General features: G+C 39.1%; 1 protein-coding gene across 7 annotated transcripts in view; it reads left to right on the top strand.

Annotated features, from left to right (window-relative positions):
* SEMA4D (semaphorin 4D) overlaps positions 1-22,243 on the top strand; it is a 100,690-nt gene that overhangs the window by 55,581 nt on the left and 22,866 nt on the right. For 6 of the 7 annotated variants that reach the window (NM_001398387.1, NM_001398388.1, NM_001293102.3 and 3 more), the window contains 9 exons: positions 6,782-7,172; positions 9,230-9,375; positions 10,244-10,306; positions 13,820-13,918; positions 15,119-15,212; positions 16,128-16,241; positions 17,444-17,595; positions 21,804-21,979; positions 22,081-22,237. In NM_001398387.1, the coding sequence (NP_001385316.1) occupies positions 7,079-7,172; positions 9,230-9,375; positions 10,244-10,306; positions 13,820-13,918; positions 15,119-15,212; positions 16,128-16,241; positions 17,444-17,595; positions 21,804-21,979; positions 22,081-22,237 (1,095 nt within the window). In that variant the 5' untranslated portion in view covers positions 6,782-7,078. The remainder of the gene's footprint in view (positions 1-6,781; positions 7,173-9,229; positions 9,376-10,243; positions 10,307-13,819; positions 13,919-15,118; positions 15,213-16,127; positions 16,242-17,443; positions 17,596-21,803; positions 21,980-22,080; positions 22,238-22,243) is intronic. The other variant, XM_046905274.1, reaches the window with a different exon arrangement.

Here is a 22,243-nt window from a genome sequence, read left to right as displayed (position 1 = left end):
CTTATTTGTCTTCTGTAGTCTTTGTTTGTTTGTTTTTTTTCCCCTGACATTTTAGTTTGTCTTCTAGTAATCCTGACCTTTTTTCAGCATAGTGGCTTGTCTTGTATCTTTCTGGGTTTTTGTTTTTCCCTGTTTTGTTTTTCTTGACCTTGTAGTTAAGAACAGGAATATGGGTTAAAAAAAAAAAAGGACTCAGGTATTCCACTAAAGATTGTGAATATTCCCTGCTTTAAACTCAATAATTAGTTTCCTGAATACATCTTAATTGTGTATTTATCATGCAGAATCAGGAAAATATTCTGCTTGACTTCATGAAATTATTGAATTGAAAGAGACTTCTGGGTCCAACTTGGTTCAATGTCCCTGCTCAAGCAGGACCACCAAAAGTAGTTTTCCAGGACCATGTCCAGGTAGCTTTTGAAGATATCCAAGGTGGAGACTCAGCAGCCTCTGGGCAGCCTGTGCCACTGCACAGTAAAAACGTGTTATCTGATGTTCAGAGGGAATCTCTTGTGTTTCAGTTTGTGCCCATTGCTTCTTGTCCTGGCATTGTGCACCACTGAGGAGAGGGGAAGGATCACTTCTCTTGTCCGTGCTATGGTTGAGTTCATGTTCCGGAGGGATATGAGATAGGTGAAGAGTAAAATTAGGAAGCTGAACTTTAGGAAAGCTAACTTCTAGTTCTTCAGGGAGTTAGTCAGGAAAACACCCTGGGAAACTGTCCTCATGGGCAAAGGTGTGAAGCAGAGCTGGCAGATGTTTAAGGAGGCTTTCCTCATCAGAGGAATTCAGAGCTCTCCATCCTCAGGTGTGTAGCAAGTCAGGAAGGGAATGGCTGGGACATGCTGGTCAAACTGAAGAGCAAGAAGAAAATGCACAGGCAGTGGAAACAGGCAGGTACCATGGGAAGAGTATAAGAAAACTGCTAGGCTGTGTAGTGGTGGGGTCAAGAAAGCCAAGGCCCAGCTTGTACTGAACTTGGCAAGGATGCCAAAAAGAACAAGAAAGGCTTCTTACCTGGCTGGTACCTCAGCCAGAAAAGGAAAGTCTAGGAGGTGTTGTGTTGTCGTCGTCGTCCCCCCCCCCGTCCCCGAAGAAAGCCCACTGTATCCTGGACTGCATCACAAGAATCAGAGCCAGCAGGTCAAGGGAGGCGATCTTGCCCCTGTGCTCTGTGCTGGTGAGGCCTCACATGGAGTACTGTGGAGTCCTCAGTACAGGAGATGCAGGCCTGTTGGAGTACGTCCAGAAAAGGGCCACGAACATGATCCACAGAATGGAACACCTCTCCTGTGAGGGCAGACTGACAGGGCTAGGGCTCTTCAGCCTGGAGAAGAGGAGGTTCCAAGGTGATATAATAGTGGCCTTCCAGTATCTAACAGGGAGCTAACTAAAAAGGGACAGACTCTTTAGCAGGTCTTTGGTAACAGAACAAGGAAAAATGGCTTCAAGCTTAAAGAAGAAAGGTTAGGGTTAGGTATGAGGAAAAGATCTTTTACAGCACGAGCGGTGAGGCACTGGACTGGAACAAACCTGAAACATAGAACATTGATATGTGGTTGATGCCCGATCCCTGGAGGCTTCCAAGGTGAGGCTGGATACCACTGGCCTACTTAGCAGCTAAGGCTCATTGCTGACTCATGTTCAGTTTAGTGCCCATAAAGACCCCCAGATTCACTTCTGTAGAGCTGCTTTATAGCTGCCTGGCCCCCAGCATATCATGGTGCCTGGAGCTGTTCCTCCTCATGTGCATAACTCTGCATTTTTCCTTGTTGAACTACCTGAAGTTTTCTCTTTTAGCATTAGCATGTATTCTCCAACAAGCTTTGTGGTGCAGGTCAAGACTACATTGAATTATCTTAAAAAGCTTTATCTGATCTGTTAGAACCTAGTATAAATAAGGTATTTTAAAAAATTGTTTGAAAAGTAAATAATTCAATTTCTCTATATTACTCATAAAGGGACTCTGAATTGTTGGTTTGAGATTTTAAGTCACCTCAGCAAAAAGTGTGTTTATAAATATTGCATAATAAAGAAAAGAGTGTAGAAATTATGTTTTCTGTCATGCAGTTTAAAAATGGCACTGTGCTTGATGTTGTGAAAGGATGAGAACTAAAGCAAGGGATATTTCTAGCCTGTCTTTGCCAGTCTAAAATAAATGAACTATGTAAATAAAACTCAGTTGTTAAAGTTAAATTGTATGTTTCTGTCTCTGTAGTTTTGATTGCTTAATATGCAAGAGTGCTAACTTTTCATTCTATTTTTGGAATGAGTAACTAAGCAAATTGAAAAAAATCAGGTTGAAGCAGATTCTCACAGTGATAGTTCTGTGGTTTGTTTTTTCTTGTATGGAGCCTGAAAAACTTTGTTATCAAATGGGCATCAGTAAATATTAAAGAAGATCTGTATTTTGTTAAGGCTTTCTAAAGCCTTTGATGAAGATTATTTTGGGAGAACTTAGAATTTATGCCCTCTGACAGATGATTTGTTGAACCCCCTGTTTTTGCCAGAAGAAGCAGATTGCTTGTAAATTTTGCTTGTCTCCCCACATTGAATTTCATATATCCCTTCTCATAGTAACGTACAACTTTTGCTAATGCATATTTACATTTCTGTATTTATCTATCTTAAAAATAGTGGGGTAAGTTGTCCAGGATAGCTGTGTGCATTTTGCTCTGGTTGGGTGGGAGATGCCTGGCAGCCAGCTGTTGCTCAATGGGAAGCCCACTCCTCCTTTGCCTTGTCTAGGCAGCAGATGTTGAAGTAATTTGATGAGAAGTAGAGAACTGTAAATGTGAGAAAGTCTTCCTCCGTGCCCAGAGGAAGGTGGTCATTTGTCCTGCAGTCTCACCAAGGCTTGCATCACCTATACTAATAGAATTGGATGCAGCTTACAATTTAGCTGTTTTCATCCTTTATAGGATGTGAGAACCCTGCTAGGGAGGCTGTGGTGGGAGCACAAGCAAAGAATATGGCATGGCAAGAAAAGATGGCCCGAGTGAGAGTGCAGGGCTGTACAAAGTTAGAGTAAAGTGCTGTGGACTCTTGGTGTGTGGGTGCAGTTGTGAGAAGACTGTCAGGATGAGACCAGGGGGGCTGTGCATGTTTTGCAGGCAGGGTGGGTACTGTGTTGCTATCGTGAGCTCCCAGCTGTCTTGCTGGAATTGTTAGTACCTCTGCCCATTGCCACACAGTTCGTGGCTTTGTCAAGAAAATAAAAGATCCATAAGATCCATATAGCACTTTGAGTAATACTGAGCAGAATTTAGGCATTGCACAGTGTAACTAAGTACTTAATAAAAGGAAAAAAAAAGAAAGAAAGAAAGATTTGAATATCAGGGTTACAAAATTGGGCATTTCCTGTCTTGGAAATTGCAAAATTCATGTGGATTCTTCAGGTATCCCAGGTACTGGTTGCACACTTGAGTGCAGCTTTGCAGTGTTGGCTGGGGAGAATGCACTGACTTCTTGTTGTTTGGTGTTGCGTTTTATTACTTTGTTAGTCAGTTGATGTATTAGTGGTAAGAGTTACTGAAATTAACATCTGTAAAAGATGACACTATTTTCCACATACAGCTCTGTGGTGGACTTTGCTTCCGTGTACTCTGTGGAGGATGGAAAAGATAGCAGTCTTTTTCCCTGATACTGGTTTCTTAACTTCTCCCATTGGAGAGCCTGTTCTTTGATGTGTTTTTCGGTTTTTTTCCCAGAAGGTGGACCAGAACGTTTTATTATCCAATAAATCTGTCGAGTATTCATTTGATGCCCACTGATGTGAGGCAGATGTTTCTGAGCCAGAAAAACAGTCAAAATAGCAACTCTCAGCTTTCCTAATTTATTTCACATTGTTTGTTCCCTGCAGGTCCTTACCCGGAAATTCTTCTAACAGTTTCAATTTTCTTTTCTTTGAGAGAGCAGCAGCTTATCTCTTCCCTTTTCTCAGCCTTTGCACTAATTGTGTATAAAGGAACAGGGATGTTCACAGCTCTCTGTTTACAGCTGTGCTCTGCCAAACTGAGAGGAGCTCTATTGATTGTTTCTTTTACTGCAGTTGCCTTGTTTTCAGTCACCATAAGTGCAAACATGGAAAACTCATGCACGTGGTGTACAGATTATTTTACTCCACTTAATCAGAATTTGATTTAAAAACGAGCAAAATGTTTAAATGAAATTAAATCATTTAAATTTCTCAGAAAATTTTCAGCAATTTTACAGAAAACTGAAAAGTAGCCTTGTAGTCACTTTAAGTAGAGTTCAATTATTTAGCTAATCTTTTCGAGTTTGTTTTTGCATTACTTTATAAATGTTCTTGTTTTCAAGCAAATGCAGCTCATATTTTGTTATAAAACCTGAAGCATTATGAGGCAAACTTTCAAAAAATACAAAGCACTCAACTCTAATGAAAGAGTGATGGAGGTGTGCTGATTTGGAAATCAGGCCATTGTATGGGCTTTTTTTTTGTTCCCCCTAGTCCTTGTGTTACATAAAAACAGTTTAATAGTAGATCACGGGTGACTTCCTAGTGAATGTGAATTAAGGAGTTATTCCAGATAATTTTCAGCACAGAGAAGGAGGAGAAGAGGAGGAGTAATTAAATTGAAACCTAAATTAAAGTACAGTGTAAGTACAGTGTCCTGAGTGCATTTTAATCACTATTTAAATTTACAGGAGTAAGAAAATCTTGCATGATTCGGCACTCAGCATTCACTGTGGTCTGTCACACCCCTTTTTTAGTATACAAAACTTTTCCTTAGATCAACAAATAATTTCCTCTCAGTCAAACTTAATAATATGAAAAGGCTCTGTCTTGCAAACCTATATATGAAAGGACATATTTCTGCTTTGAGGAATTCCCTGGCCCATACCAGAGTAAGCACTAACTCAACCAGGTATTTTGTCGTCTTCAGAAGGCAATATCATGTGTTTTATTGCCAATTTGCTTCTCCAGCAATAGGTGAGCTAGGCTAGAAGTATAACCGTGGCTTTGGGAAGACTCAGAATTGTAAATAATGAAGATGTCCTAGGCCCCAAAAATTTGCAGGAATTCAGAAGGCTGTTCTGGAAGCACTACGTGACTTACTGTCATGTCAACTTATTGTTGAGATTGGTGCTGAACTATTTTGTTCCGGCTGTTTGGGGAAAAAAAAATATTTAAGGGAAATGATTGTTGCTTTGAGACTTTTCACTGTGGCTTGAAAAAAAAATGTATAGTATAGAAATAGTGGCCCGGAATTCTTTCTTCTAACTGCTGTTTTTCCTCTGATGTTTCCATTAAAATAAGATTACTAGGTTGCCTTGAAAGGAATCATTTAATTGCTGTTTCTTCTCTGAATACTTACATGTAAAACTATAAGCATCACAGTGTGCATGGTAACTCTGATGCTCTTAATGTGTTGAAGTTGCTTGGCTGTGGCAATGAACGGGAAAGGTACAAGACGAACAAGCCTAGTAAGATTAACTGAAATTATAGTGACTTGAAAAATGAATTTTTTTATGTTTTCCATTACAATAGTTAGATCTGACCCAAACTGAGAATTGAACAATTATAATAATATAATAAAATGCTTTGCTTGAGCAAGTTCTATTTTTGACTTTTTTCTGAGTAGGCAAAAGATCTGTAGGAAGAACAAAGTTATTTTTTAACCTTATCTGTAATCATTCAGTAAAATATATGTAAAAGCTTCTGATGTGTTTGTCTTCTATTTGGTCACGTTACTTCTAGGTTCACAGTGAATTGCTTTCTGCAGTTTCCAGAGGTTCTTAGCCTTTACTTGTTTAAACCTGGGATGTTTATCTAGTGGAGGGAAGTTGGCACCAGAAACCACTCTTTCCCTAGAGGTATTCTCACTTGCAACTTTTCTCATTACCCTGCTGCAAAGGGCAGCTTGCATTTTGCACCCTCCCACCCCCAAAGTGCACAGCCCCATTGAGAACCCCAAACAGTTACCTAAACACAGTAATTTAGTGGGTGATAAACGCATTCACCTCCTCTCACCAGTCTGTACTGAAGGTAAATACTTGCAAGACCCTTGACCAAGGAGTGATCACAGGAAAGTGGAGAAGTGAAGGCTCATGGAATGATGGCTTTGGAAATTGAATGATTTTGGTGATGGCTGAGGACAGAGCTCTTTTGGGTCTGAGAACAACTGCTTGGAGACAGACCGACTTCCCTGTGACTACTGAACACTTTGAATATTTAAGCATTTTCTCCTTTCATTTTTGTATGCAGTACATTAGCTTTTTGTTTGCTAAATTTCTTTCTACCCCTGTGCACCCTGGGTGCATAAAAAGACACTGCTAAAAATTATACTTCTGCTCGTAATATCCCAAGAATGGGAGATGGGGCAGGTTTATATAAATAGCATTTAGCGTTAGGCTGCATTTCTTATGTTGTTTGCTCTCTGAAATTAGTCCTAATGATGTCTTTTATCTATATTTGTGTATTTATCATAGAAAATGATTTTTCCTTGACTCACTCTTCTAAGTAAGAAAATATGTACATTGGAGTCAAATTTTGAGTATCAAACATAAGTGACAGCTCAAAATATTCATGCTTCAGATTGTAGATTGAAGCAGCTGCTTACATTAGCTGCCTTTGTGCCGTGTAACTTGTGGGGTGTTTTGAAGGATTTTATTTTCACCAATTGATGCACTTTTAATCCAAATTAAGCAATGTAGGCGGTTGTAGAAGTACTGCAAGATCAGTGCATGCAATAGGCTATTTTTAGCAATCCTCAGTTTGTTTTCTGTACTACTTCTTGCTCCCCTCCTGTCTCCACAGCGTCATTTATTTCTTCAATGAAATTGAAGAATGCGTTCAGTAGCGCTTCTCAGCAGCTCTGCAGCCTGTGGAGAGTGTGGGTAGTCTGTATTCAGCATCCTGGAAACTGTGTATCCCCTTGAAGAAGTGATCTGCTGAAAGTATACTTACAAGGCTGGCTGGAAGAATCCTTCTGCACTGCTCTGAAACTCTGAAATGCCTGGTTTCTAATACTCCCTGGAATTTGCATTTCTTTTGCTAAAGAAACGCTACCTGCTGCAGTTATCCAGGGATTCTCCAGGAACAAGGGAACTGAAGATGACTCTGCTTGCTTTTTATTCAGTCTGGGCTGTTTTACTGGAATTGGCAGTGGCATTTGGTCCTGTACCAAGAATCACTTGGGAACACAGAGGTAAGAAGAGAAACTTCATTAGTGTGATGTGGGACATTGCAAAAACATCAGGATTTTGTGTGCATGTTCTTCCAGCCTGCTTGCAGGACGTTTGGTCAGTTGTTTCTGATTTTGCTCAGCCTATCTATAGTGCTTCGGACCAGAATATCCAGAAGTCACTGAGTTGACTGATTCTCTATCCTTCAAATGGTTATGAAAATGTCACTTTTTAAAAGAGGATTTTGAGATTGAAATTTCTCAGCTGGAGGATCTTGCAGCTGGAAAGGAACAGCTGGAGGAAAACTCAACAGCTGTTTTGTTTTAATAAGTTATTTTGACTTTAGGTCTGAGCATATTTAACAAAATGTACCTCTCCAGCTACTATCCTTTTTCTTTTTTTTTTCTTAAAAAATAATAATAATAATAATAAAGCTTTTTCATGGTGAAGTGAATGTTGATGCTGAATTGTCTTGAGCACTAGATAAATCATCTGCTGAAGGAAAGAAATATTTGTTCCTCTTCTGGCAGTGTTCTGTGATGCCTGGAGTTGAACCTTTATAGCCTTTTTCACAGAACCCTTCTTTTGCTGTACTTGGAAGTTGCAGCAAGTAGTTGTAGCCTCCCAGTACAGTTAGCAGGAGGTGGCAGATGAAGCGATGAGGGATCAGATATTCGTGTAGGCTTTTGGATTAATTGTTCAGCCTGGGTCTGAAGAGAACTCTAGAGCACAGGCTGTGAAGTAGTTACTTGCTGTTGTTGAACTTCTCTCTTTTTTTTTTTTCCTGCACTTTCATGTATCATGTATATTCTACCTTTTAAAAGATTCTACATGTGCTTTTACTATTGGTTAAGATTAGCAACCCTGGAATGCTGTAACCAAATAAATATATGGGTACCATGAGAAAGCAGCCTTAAGTAAAAAAGTTAAATGCTGAAGAGTCACACCACAGGAAAAGATAAAAGAACTTAGATAGCTGATCTATGAGATGGCTGTAGGATATAGTTTTCCTATTTTTCATGTTTATTGATATTATTGCATTTAAGTATGAGAAGCTTTGAATAGAAGTGGAATTTTAGTTCATTGGAGGAGTAGACAGGTAGAATTGTCTGAACCAGTTCATCCATTTAGAAGAGATATTCCTGCAAAGTGGAAGATTTTAAAATGCATCCTTGTGAATCTAATTTAAAATACGTGTTTCCTGAGTTCTACAGATGAAAAGGTGCAATTTTTGGTGCTAGAACTAGGAGTAGTAGTATGTTTTCTGCATGTCTGTTAAAACTGAAACTAAATTAACCTTGTGGTCATCTCTTTTACAAAGTCTATCATCCCAAATTTCAGTAATTTTTCCATGACAGTTGTACATGTTGAATAAATATTCCTGTTTATTAATAATTTTGTCATCTTTCTCCAAGCCATTCTGTTCCAGTTTGCATGCCTCTTTCCCTCATGTCTCCCTCTTTCGTCTTCTTCCTTTTCATTTTGATTTTCTCTCATTCCTTTCTGTTGTGTGCAATTATTTCCAGTCTCTATTCGAAAATCAGCTTGTTTACATTGTGTACATGGTTCCTTTTTAGGTTGTATCTTCCTTCTGCTGGGGAAATATCTTGAAGTGTCTTCTTTCTTGGTGTGGGATTGTTGGTTAGATTTGTTTGGGGAGGGTGAATTCATGTGGTGAATTATTTAATTTTCCACAGTAGGTGGGTATGTGGAAGAGAGAAGGTAAGGAAGGAACTGACAGTAGATGTGTGAAATGGAGATTAGAAAGAGAAAGAATTAATGACTGGAGAAAATGAAGGAAGACATGAGTTACAGGGATCACTGCAGGAGGAAATCCATAGGCATTTGAAATTGAGCTAGAAAGTAGGGACCATTGATTTTTAACATCAGTGATGGGAGCTGCTGTTTGTGCTGAACCAAGCTTCTGAGGGTATATTATCAATGGTTACGTGTGTTGTACAAAGTAAGCTTTTTTGCTTTCAAAGATACTTAAAGGCTGTTAGACAGTTTAGAATAATGACCCATAAACTTGACCCTAATGATCTTGTTTCTCCATGTCCTGCTATTTTCCTTTCAACAGAGGTTCAACTAGTACATTTTCATGAACCTGGAGTGTCAAACTATTCAACCTTGCTGTTAAGTGAGGACAGAGATGTTCTATATGTAGGAGCCAGAGAAGTCATCTTTGCATTAAATGCAGTGAATATTGCTGAAAAACAGCATGAGGTGAGTATACGTTTAAATTCATTATCCTCCATATAAAAATCATACTTCTAAGTTTCACTTCATTTTCTGTTAACAGTAGCGCTGTGCTTGAGATGAGGGTCTTTCCCTTTAGGTTTCTGCTTCTGTTTGATGTTTTGAGTTGTGTCTGCACACTTATGTGATGGTACAACGAGATATTATCTAGATCACTCAGAATTAGCTTACCTACAGAAGTACTTTTTATTTACTGACTCTTCTCTGAGTGAGTTGACCCATGCAGAAATCTGCTAATGTGACTGTGTTACCCCGAGTTCCTCTCAAGCTCCTTACTTACTCATCCACAACACAGACTGGAATCCCAACCAGGATGTTTTGAAAGATAATTTTTGATTTTTAATCTGAACAAAATGTTTAGGGAGGGTGATAGGAAATGTCACATGCGTATAAAACTTGGTTTTTAGCTACTGCTTTGAGTGGATGTAACTGTCAGAGTTATTCTTTAACACAAAGTATAATTTGGTCCAGTAAGTTTTTTTAAGTGTTTTTTTCTAGTGCAAATTAAATAAGAAATAATTAAAACAATTACACTTGCATTTCCCTAATAAGTATGTTAATGGAGAATTTCATTAATTGGAGGAGAGGGATCATAATGAACCCAAAAGATGCTAGCAGTGGTTCTGCACTCTCTGATGACCTGTTCATTTGAAAGTGTCACCTCTCCAGAAAAGAATGGCTTTAAACCTTTGAAAGCTACTGACAAAATGATTTATAAATACTGCAGCCTCTAACATTAAAATTGCTTGTTTTCTGCATTATGCAAGGTGTAAAAATACTGCATTTTCTTTAAGGTGTTATGAATACAAGTTTTTGTTGCTTGTTTTTCGCTTAGTTGCATTGGAAGGTCACTGAAGATAAAAGGACTAAATGTGCAGTCAAGGGCAAATCAGAACAGGTATGTTCTTTTATTGAATTTGGAGGAAGATTGACGTTTTCCTTGAGGAGGAGTGATGATAAAGAAGAAAGTTCTAAGTATTTGAAATTAAAATCTTCAAAACACTTAAAATATTTAATAAACTAGAGTTAGTTTTCTTGTAATTCTTAGTTCGATGTTTCTTGCTGTTGAATCTTGTTTGAAACTGAGCACATTCTCACATGCCTAGTATTATCATTTTTTCCATTATATTAATAAACCATTACTTTCACTGAGCTAATTGATACCAGCTGTTACGTTTTATTAATACAGTAATTCTTCACCAGCATTTGGTTTTCCAGAATGACTGATAATTTTATCTGCTTTGCTTTAGGATGTAGGGTTTATTTTCTAGGGCAGTGTTTTTCCACCAGTGCATTTTTCAGTAACTACATGCATCTTTGTGATGCTGAGCAGATGTGCTCCTTGCTGGTCTGACTATTGAGACAGCTCCCCAGTGCCTGAGCAGCCCAATCTCTTCTGTGCTTGACAGTGCAGGCAGCTCAGTCCCTGGGCTCCCTCACCGTTTCTGGCAGCCACAGACCCTTACAGGACTGCTGGCACAGCCTGGCTTGCTCATACTGCCTTTCTGTAGAGGTAGTTTATTTATGGTGATTGACCTTAGGTGGGCATGCCTTTCCCCTTGTGTTGTGCCACTGGCTTAATAATATGGCAGGCTGGGCAAGATTGATGGTCAGACTTTCACCATAGTTTTGGAAGTGTAGGGTTCAAAAGGCTGCACGTGCAAAAAGTAGTACTACTATCCAGTTAGAGAGTTTTGACGTGAGCGCCTCCTATCTCCAATTTCTTTGTTGCACACTGATTATAAAATTCCAGATGCATCCAGAGACTGATCCGAGGTGAAGTGGGTTACCGTCCCTTTACCCAGCTCTCTGCATTTGCTTGAACTGAGAGCCATCAAGGCAATTTACCTGCCAAACACAAGGTGTGATGGGCTGTTGAGGACCAGTTCCTCTTCCGCTTTGGCTCTTTCTGATGCATTCTGATGGGCTGTTGAGAACTGGTTCCTCTTCCTTTTTGGCTCTTCCTGATGCATTCTGATAACTTTGTTCTCCAGATTTGACTGAGTTTGCTAGTAAAAGTTATATACAGTCATGATGGGTGTCTGTGATGTGACTCATCTTTCATACACCTGCATAATGCTTTTGCAGACATGTCTAGGTATGCACCAGTCCTTTTCAGAGATTATTGATGGTGATTGGAAAGGATGTTAGAGTCTGTGAGTAGGTACTTTCCCTTAACTCTCTCAGAACTCCAGACCGTTCTTCCTATTTTTTTTCTGTCCCTAGATTAGCAAGTTTTACTGTGTTACGCTTATTCCCAGCAATGCTTTTTCTCCATTGTACTCAGGATTTATTACTAGCTATGATTATTCTGTAGCCATAATGTTTTGCAAAGTGCAGTTGTTTCAAGCGTTAAAAGTATTAAACAATCACTGCTATTTCTTACACTAAAATGGGCAGTTCTCTCCCCCACCTATCATCACTACACTATGTAGTGCCAGCAAAAAAGCACCATTTATGCATCTGTTCAAGGAACTAATCTGGCAGAAAACTGGTTTTGTTCTTTTTGTTTCCAGTTTTCTTCCATTCCTGACCCGCCCCCCAGTCAGAGAAATACCTGGTTTGTCTCATAAGAGTGAAGAGTAAGGACAATGGTTATACTTGCTTAAATAGTTTATGGAACTGGAGTACAGTGTTGGTATCTGGCTGTGTAGCAGAGGGGATTAAGGGATGTTGATGATACTGTTTTTTTTTTCCACTGAGTACATGTTTACAGTGTTCATCTATGTTGTTCTGAATCCATGCGGCATGGATGTCCAACCTTTTGGCTTGTCTGGACCTCAGAGAATGAATGGGAATTGTCATGGGCTGCATATAAAGTATATGATACAGTTAAAAAAAAAAAAAAAAAGCGTGGCTACATATTTTTCACTGATCACAGGACTGAGTTTAGCCAGTGTATCAAAATGCATGAAATTATTTGCCATAACTTGAGCTTGCCATAATTTAAGTTAGATTTCAAACACTGTTACTGTCCAAAACATAGCACAGATAAGTCAGTTTTTCACCTTGAACGCATAAAGTTAAATAAGCAAACAATCCACGTGAAATGCTATGTCTGTGAGCCATTTTTCATCTCAGCATTATGGCACACATTTAATTTTGATTCCATAAGGGACTTGATTTTATTTCACAAATCATAAAGTATTTTTAGCATTTTACTCCGACTCAGCCACCTTCCTTCAGAAAAGTAAATAATGTCCCCATGATCAGCATCCATACCTTTAAGGAACTCCGGAATTGGTGATGATTCAGCCCTTTGAATTCACGAAATTCACAGCTTTGATGATGATTTGCAAGATATTATCAATTTTTAAAGCTTTCTCATATAAATTTTCTTGATGTGCAATGCAGTGATGTTTCATCAAATGTGAGTTGTCAGTGCAATTGCATCATCTTCCATTAATTTTAAGTTCTTCTTTTTTCACCAACTATTGCTGGAATGGTATCAATAGCTACACCAGATATGTTCATTAAAGAAGATCGGTTTAATATATATTTTTTTACTGCTTCAAACAAGTCAAGAGAGTTAGTTGTGTATTTTAATATCGCCAAAGGAGCCATTTTTTCAGTGACATTAATATCTGTTATCAGTTCTTCTAATGAAAATGGCAAGGTGAGCCATATTTAAGTAGCATCAGTACTTAAATCTGTTGCCAAAGCATAAAGTTTGAAATTAGCGGCTTTAGTCTAAATTTCTTCCAGTGTATTTTCCTGTTTCTTTAGTTCACCTGGCTGCAGTCTGGTGAGGAAAACTGATTTTTCTAAAATCCAGTTTTTTATGAGGACGCATTATATCTGCCATGCTTTCCATGCACTGCCTAACAAAGTCACCATCAGGAAATGGTTTTGATTTTTTTTTGCAGTCAAATCTGCTACCGCCTAACTAGCTTTTATAACAGAGTCGGTTTGAGTTTTAACTTTTTAAAAAGTACTTGGCTGAGGTGACAGACTTTTTTTCAGTTCCACTATTTTGTCTTGGCAATGCTCGCTTTGATATGCATCAAATTTGACGCTGTTTCTGCATATAATGTCTTTTCAAATTGTAATGTTCAAAAACTGACACAATTTCTTTGCAAATTAAGCATAGTGCCATATTATTTCTCAGCACTGCACTGTGCCCCGCCCATGTCCCAGTGCTGGAGCAGTTGGAGGGGCAGAGCTGATGCCATGAAGGCATGGCAGCAGGGTGCAGGCTGCAGAGCAAGCTGTGCTGGGCCGCATGCAGCCCGCAGGTTGGACATGCTTGCCTTATGGCATCCTTTTTTCAAAGCTTTGTTCAGACTTCATACTGTCATGATGTGGCATGAATAGCAGCAACTGAAGAATTGACAGCACTGCTTCGTTTGTTTATGTTGTAATGTGGAGCTGTGGTTTATTGGACCTGTCCTTTTCTCATCCCTTATTACAGACTGAGTGCCGTAATTATGTGCGTGTGCTGCAACAGCTAAATGACACTTTTCTCTACGTGTGTGGTACTAATGCATTTCAGCCAACTTGTGATTACCTGGTAAGATTATGTAGATTTTGTGACCCAGTAAAAACTTCAACAAAAAAACAGCTCATCTAAACAATGAGTTAATCTTTTTTTCCCAAATAGCATTGCAATTTCAGTGCTTGTCATAGCTTCTGAAATATTCATGATACTCTCTCACAGTGATGATTAGAGTACAGAAATAAACTGTACTGTTCCCTTTTCAAAACACTGAATTATTGATTCAGCTTGGTTATCAGCAGATTTACTCTTTCGTTGCTTTTTGTAGTTTTCTGTGTATTTTACATTAGCATGAAAATACTGTCTGAAACTGAAATGACATTCTTTGTGACCTCCATCCAGTACTGAATCTCCCTGAAATTTCTAATATTCCTGTCTCTGCTTGTCTTGTCTCTGCTTCTGGCAATGCCATAGCTTCATAATTCTGAGTGCTTCAAAATGAAGTCTTGGCTTAAAATCAAAACTCCCTTTTTTCATTGCTTACTCTTTCTCTTGTTCTCCTCACTGTGTCTCTTAACGATTCTGAAATTCAGAGATGTTGTAATTATGTTCAACTTAGTTCTTTTTTGTTTTCCCTGCCTGTAAGTTTGTCTGCCGTTAACCCTGGAACATTGCCAGAAGTCACTGCCCTTAGCCTCCAGTGTCTTCATTACACAATATAAGTGATTATTTTCCCAGTATTGTTGATTCAGCTCTCAATCATCTTTCTGATCCTTATTCCCTTGATTTTTAAGGGCTATAAAGCTATAAAGTATTAGTCATTCTGTTGTTTTTGAAAAATACAGCTAGATTATACCCCATCTAACAAATTTAAGTCTCAAAAATTGCTAAGTCCACTTCAGAAAGCTTTCTTAGTTTGTAAAACTGACGATTTTTGTGCAAGCTAATTTAATAATTGCAAGTTCTTGCCTTTCATCATCTAATTTCTCTGCCTTTCATATTGTGTGGTTTTTTGGCAGATCTCTTCCCTATCTTTCTCCTTCTATGCCTGGATTTAACTTTTTGTCTATTCTTTATTGCTACTTCCCTCAGTTTCCTCTCTCTGTTATACTTGATCACATTTTCTGAAAGCTTATATGTATTTTATAATCTTTGAAAAACAGTCACTTTGAAAGTTACTGGTCCATTGGTTTTTAGTTACCTTTGCATGATTCAGTTGCTTGAAAGAAAGAGTACAAATGGTTGGCTTGTGGTTTTCAACTTAATTTTTTGCAGAATTTAATTTCGTTTGAGCTCGAAGGTAAGAATGAAGATGGTAAAGGCAGATGCCCATTTGATCCTGCTCAAAGTTACACATCTGTAATGGTTGGTAAGTTCAGTCTTTGCATACCTCGTTGTGATGTATAAGTATTCAGTCTTCTCTACTGTTGCTCTCCAGTCTTTCACTTTTAAGGTGGTTTCTAAATCTTTACTGTGCATGTATGTAGATGTAAAAATACTTAGGAGGTCAACCTTAATGTGTTTCTTAAAAGGAGAACATAGGAAAACTTCAGGTTGTTCTGGAAGCAACTTTTAAAACAACAGCTTTCAAGATAATAATTTTCAAGTGCTTTAGTCCAGGTAGTCTAAATGTACTTTGACTGCCTCTACAGTACCAATTACAGTCATGTACATAACTTTAACACATAGAATTTTTAGTTTTCCTGAAGACAGATGGTGAAACGGAACAGGAAAGTGAAGTATGTATTACAACTATATTACCACATGGTTAGACAACTAAATGTTGATGGATAAAACCAGAGTTGATAGCTGTATCATGGTGTCACAAGATCATAAAAGAGAAGCTTGAAGTAACATGGAACAGGAAATGAAAAAGAGCGCACTCACTATGTTGTTCTTTAAATTCTTAAGTTTAGTTTGAATCATGGTGGCACATAAAGAGAGAAAAACAGTTAGTTCCAAAACTTCTCTGGCATTTCTTAGATACATTTTGATACATAAACATAACGTTTATATAGGAAGTGTTAAAGTACCATGAAAACAGTGCTCACTTTTGCCAGGTGCTTGTGTTAGAAAAATAATAAACCAAGTGTAAAAATGTTAGCTCTGACAATGGTCATTAGAAATATAGACATAGAAGACATGTCTGGGGCAACTGAGAGGAAACTCTTGTTTATCTTTTCTTGTGAGAAGTTTAAGCTAACATAGTCTCTTGAAATATTTATGTACGTTTTTTTGTATACAGTGCATAAGAAAGTTTAAAATATTTGTTTTTGTTTTAAAGATGAGGAGCTTTATTCTGGGACTTCTTACAATTTCTTGGGAAGTGAACCTATTATTTCACGAAATTCTCATCAGAGTCCTCTGAGAACAGAATATGCAATACCTTGGCTTAATGGTAAGTGGGTGTGAGAGCACACCAGATCAAATTATTATTTCCTTTTTCAGTGTTACAAATTCAGACAAAGAGTTTGAGCTTCCTTTTTGAGGCAAGGAGCGGTTGTTCACTGTCTCAAAGAGGGTGACTTCTGTTATATTGGTGTGCCAATCTGGTGTGCAGATTTTTTTTCTCTTTAAAATTTCAGAACTTTTATCAGTACTAACAATGAAAACAGCTTATAGACACACAGACTTTGACTGTCAAGTACTGTGTTTTACTTTATATCCATTTGTTCATCCTTGCTATGATACAACATACTTATAATGCAGTAAGAAGAATATTCCTTGTCCTCAATATATATATTTTAAAACCAATATGTTCTTGGTTCCTGATTATCTCAGTTCTTGACTTTCAGAACTGGCCAAGTTTTGTGAACTCTCAGAATTTTGTGGCTCTTGGCCCAAAAAAGACTAAAATCATGAAGTCAGCATATTGCCAAAAAAAAAATATATATATATATAGCATCCAGAAAGGAGAGGATGCTGAGTACATCCTGTTATTATTGCTGTATTTGGTATTTCAGTTAGCAGCAGAAGTACTAAGTGGCTGGTATTGTGTACATGTAGTTAAAATCAAATGTTTTTACAAGATGGAGTTGACCTAAACCTTATATCTGATTTTATGCATGAGGGCTGGATGACAACAATGAGAGTATGCATGTTTGAAAACCAGGAGAAGACTGTGTGGTCTTCATATGTGTCCAGCCAGCTGCTAGATTTGCAGGTGCTGGTAGCTGACCAACCCTGGCAAATCATTGCTTGTAAGTTTTAGCTAATTCTATCCTTAAATACAAATGAACAGAAATATACCATATGCCTTGTCTTAAGTTTGCATCAGGGAAGAGAGGTAGGCAATGGAGGATAGGTATCCAAATCAGTGTTTCAATGTGGTTGAAAAATGAGGAGTAATGAGATACAACAGACTAAGAGAGAGATCTTTAAGGTATGGTATGTTAAATAGCTGGTTTTTTTCCTCCACAATTGTACTTTTTTAGAAGTGTTAATCATGGGCTCAACAACAAATAGTGTAGGCAGATCAGTAGCTGAAGATCAGTTAAATGTGGTGTAAGGTTTGGGAGAAGAAAATTCCTAGAGAGTCTTCAAGAGAATGAAGTTAAAAGAGTTGTTTATAACGTAAAATTCTTCTTTTTGTATTTGTAGAACCAAACTTTGTTTTTGCTGATGTGGTAAGAGCAGATCAAAACAGCACAGATGGAGAAGACGACAAGATATACTTCTTTTTCACCGAGGTGTCTGTGGAATATGAGTTTGTTGGAAAACTTATGATTCCGAGAATAGCTAGAGTATGCAAGGTGGGACATGGCTCAATTGCTTTTTATTAATTACAGTAGATTCTGTTTTTAGTGAAAAAAAATCACATTTATTATAAATTAAATGGAAATGGTTTAACTTCATCTCACTGAAACTGCAGTTCTAACCAGTTTCTCGTAACTGACAAAGTCCCATTGTTGCTTTGAAAACTAATACTTGACTTAATTTAATTAATGGTGAAATTTCAGTACGTATGAGAGTTCTGTCCTCCCCTGGGGGGTGTCAGAGAACAACAATGACCAAAAAAAGGGCTCTTGTTTCTGTTTTATTTTTTAAACTGAAAGTTTAATTATAGTCCCCAGGGTGGGGGGAAGGCTTGAGTTTCTGTTGAGCAGATAGGAAGTTTGTCAAAGATACAAGTTATTCTCAGGTGGCAGCATGCAAGCAAGATCATTTTCTCCTGTGTCACAGCTAGTTAAAGCAGGTGGGACTTCTGTGGAGCTGCCAGAGCCACGAACAAGACAGTCACCAGCAGTCTGATTCTGCCACACTTAGTGTGATTAAACCTTAATTATTTTGGTTCAATCAAGTAGTGTTGGTTAAAAATCTTGCTAATGGAAGAAGATATTTTTCCAGTACAGAATACTCTTTTCATTGGAATGTTATCAATTTCCTCGGTCCTTTTTTTTTTCCAACAGGAAACTTTCCTAGCTATTTCATTTTGATTAAGTTGAAATGTTTTATTTTGACTTTACTGTTCTATATTTAAATGTGGAAGTCAAAATATCAATAACAAGTTAGTGCCCTTGAAATTTCCATTAAACAAGCAGCTAGAGGCAGGTTTACGCAGGACTTAATATTATGGACCTCTGCCCACCGACAGCTTGTGTGCTCTTCAGAACAGGAGTATCACAGAACATGAGAGATACATTGCTGCTGCTTGTTAGTAAAAGGAATCAATGGCAGATTGCAGTTCTAAAGGGATTTTTACTTAAGTTTTACTTAGATATACTTAAACTTCCAGTTTTTCTTCAATTGTTTGCGTAAAAGCACTGGATAATGAAAAAAAAACTATTAATAGTGCCCAAATATGCCTGGTTTTGTAAAGAAATAACAGAGCTGCAACTCGAAACATTTCTAGTCTATTCAAATATATCTTTCAGTACTACAGATCCTTCAAGAAGGTGGTAACTGCACACAGGATTAGAATCATAGAATCACTCAGGTTGGAAAAGACCTTAAAGATCACTGAGTCCAACCATGACCTAACCATACTACCCTAACTAACAACCCTCTGCTAAATCGTGTCCCTGAGCACCACATCCACACATTTTCCAAACACATCCAGGGATGGTGCCTCAACTACCTCCTTGGGGAGCCTATTTCAGTGCTTAACAACCCTTTATGTAAAGAAGTGTTTCCTAATATCCAGCCTAAACTTACCCTGGTGCAACTTGAGGTCATTTCCCCTCATCCTGACACCTGTCACCACTGAGAAGAGACCAACCCCGCTCTCACTGTAAGCACCTTTCAGGTATTGGAAGAGAGCAATAAGGTCTCCCCTCAGCCTCCCTTTCCACAGACTAAACAGCCTCAGTTCCTTCAGTCTCTTCTCATTAGGCATATTCTCCAAGCCCTTCACCAGCCTTGTTGCCCTTCTTTGGGCCTGCTCCAGGACCTCCATGTCCTTTCTGTACTGAGGTGCCCAAAGATGAGCACAGTACTTGAGGGGGGGCCTCACCAGTGCCAAGTACAGGGGCAGGTTTACTTCCCTAGTCCTGCTCACCACACCATTCCTCACATAAGCCTGGATGCCATTGGCCTTCTTGGCCACCTGGGCACACTGCTGACTCATATTCAGCAGACTGCACATCAGTACACCAAGGTCCCTTTCCATCAGGCAGCTTTCCAGCTGCTCCTCCCCAAGCCTGTAGGGTTGCCTGGGGTTGTTGTGACCAAAATGCAGGACCCAACACTTGGCTCTACTGAAACTCATGCAGTTAACCTTGCCCCATCAATCCAGTCTATCCAGGTCCCTCTGTAGTACCTTTCTCCCCTCAGGCTGATCAACACTCCTTCCCACCTGGATGTCCTCTGCAAACTTACTGAAGGTGCACTCAATCCCCCTGTCAAGATCGTTAATAAAGATGTACCAAGTACCTAGCCCTGGGGAACACCACTCATGACTGGCCATCAACTGGATTTAACTCCACTGACCACAACTCTTTGGGCCCGGCCATCCAGCCAGTGTTTTTCATCCAGCGGACCACACGCCCATCCAAACCGTGGGCAGCCACCTTCTTCACGAGAATGTTATGGGGGACAGTGTCAAAGGCCTTACTGAACTTCATCCACTAAGCAGGTCACCTTGTCATAGAATGAAATCAGGTTTGTAAGACAGGATCTACCATTCGTAAACTGATGTTGACTGGGCCTGATCTCCTGGCTGACCTTTAATTGATCTATGGTGGCTCCCGAGATTATCTATTCCAAAACCTTCCCAGGCACCAAGGTGAGACTGATAGGTCTGTAGCTACCAGGATCATGTCACCGGCCCTTTTTGAAGATGGGCGTCACATTTGCGAGTCTCCAGTCCACCATAACATTCCTGGTTAGCCAGGACTGCTGAAGGATGATGGAGAGTGTCTTGGCAACCATATCTGCCAAATCCCTCAGCACTCTAGGGTGCACTCCGTCCAGCCCCATGGACTTGTGAGCATCCAGCTTTCGGAGCAGGTCCAAAACTATCTCATCATGGATCATGCAGGGCTTATTCTGTTCCCCATCCCTATCTACCAGCACAGGGGGCTGTGTTACCAGGGAATAGCAAGTCTTACTATCAAAGACTAAGGCAAAGAAGGCATTAAGTACCTCAGCCTTATCCTGATCCTTGGTCACCAAGTTGTCCTCAGCATCCAACAAGGGATGGAGATTCTCCCTAGCCCTCCTCTTATTGTTGATGTATTTATAGAAATATTTATTGTTGTTCCTCACCTTAGTGGCCAAGTTCAGTTCTAGCTGGGCTTTGGCTTTTCTGATTTTCTCCCTGCACAGCTTCAGTACATACCTGTAGTCATCATAAGTTGCTTGCCCACTCTTCCGGAGACCATAAACTTTCCTTTTGTTCTTGAGTTCCAGCCAAAGGTCTCTTTTCAGCCAATCCGGCCTCCTTGCCCATCAGCTAGTCTTCTGTGAGTTGGGGATGGTCAGCTCCTGCAGCTTTAAAATAACGTTCTTACAGTATTCCCAGCCTTCCTGGGCTCCCACGTTCTCCAAAACTACCTCTCATGGGACCCTCTCAACCATGGTCCTAAAGAGGTTAAAGTCTGCCCTCCGGAAGTCCAAGGTGGCAGTTCTGCTGACTCGCCTCTGTGGTTCAGCAAGGATCAAGAAATCTAGTATGTCATGATCACTGTGCCTCAGACGGCCTCCAACCTTTACATCCCCCACAAGACCTTCTCTGTTAACAAACAGCAGGTCCAGGATTTTGCTTCACCTCATTGGCTCCTCACCAGCTGTGTCAGGAAGTTATCTCCCACACACTCTAGGAACCTCTGGGACTGTTCCCTGTCAGCTGTATTATAATTCCAGCAGATGTCTGGGAAGTTGAATTCCCCCACAAGAACAAGGGGGAGTGATCTTGAGACCTCACCGAACTGTCTATAAAGTGTCTTGTCCACCTCTTCATCCTGGTAACTGGTAATTAGGTCACCGGTGCTTTTTTTTCCTAGTAGAATTGTTACTGTCAGGCGTGTTAAGTGCATATTGCAAGATTACAGTATAAATCATTTCTGTTTGGATGTCAGAGAACAAATGCAGTGTTACTGATTTGTGTTAAAGGATGTGTATAATACCTCCAAGTTTATTTTAATTGTTCTAGTATGCATTTGTGTTTTATAAAGGTATGTCAGTCATCTCTGTTTTTCAAATGCTGAAGTACAGTTCTTTTAGAAGTCCAATGTCTCATTTCCAGATGTTGACAGAAACCATTCTGCATTATTTCTGTTGACTCCAATAAGTAAATAAATAAATTCTATGGCTTCCTTGCTTTTCTGTACATGAACATATTAACAGTTTTTGATGTTGCTGTAGATGAAATATTAAAGAAGTATGCTAGTTAGAAAAGTTTGAAAACAGAAAATAGAAGAAAAAAAATAGTTCAGTAGCTTTGTAGCTGTAGTTCCTAAATGCAAAACTTCTGCCTAATTATCTTCATAGACACTTCTCTTTTTTTTCCCCATGCCAAAAGAGGGACCAAGGAGGATTAAGGACTTTGCAGAAAAAATGGACTTCTTTTCTCAAGGCCAGATTGATATGCACCATTCCTGATAAGAATTTAATTTTCAATATTATCAATGATGTTTTTATTCTGAAGTCTCCAACCTTGAAGGAACCAGTGATATATGGAGTCTTTACCCCACAGCTGTAAGTCTGCTATTACAGTGTTTCCCTGAATGAGTACTTTTGATCTCAGCTGGTTGCTAAATCAAGTAATTACTCCTGTGATTTTTTTTTTATGTTTTTAGGAATAATGTGGGTCTGTCAGCTGTGTGTGCCTACAATTTGTCTGCTGTAGAAGAAGTTTTCTCAAAAGGAAAGTATATGCAGAGTGCCACAGTAGAACAGTCCCATACTAAGTGGGTACGGTACAATGGGGAGATTCCTAACCCTCGACCTGGTGCAGTAAGT

The sequence above is a fragment of the Gallus gallus genome, chromosome Z, assembly GCF_016699485.2.
Source record: "Gallus gallus isolate bGalGal1 chromosome Z, bGalGal1.mat.broiler.GRCg7b, whole genome shotgun sequence".
Taxonomy (NCBI): domain Eukaryota; kingdom Metazoa; phylum Chordata; class Aves; order Galliformes; family Phasianidae; genus Gallus; species Gallus gallus.
The sequence above is the reverse complement of the archived record's forward strand: the minus strand, read 5'-3'. Positions and strand labels throughout refer to the sequence as shown.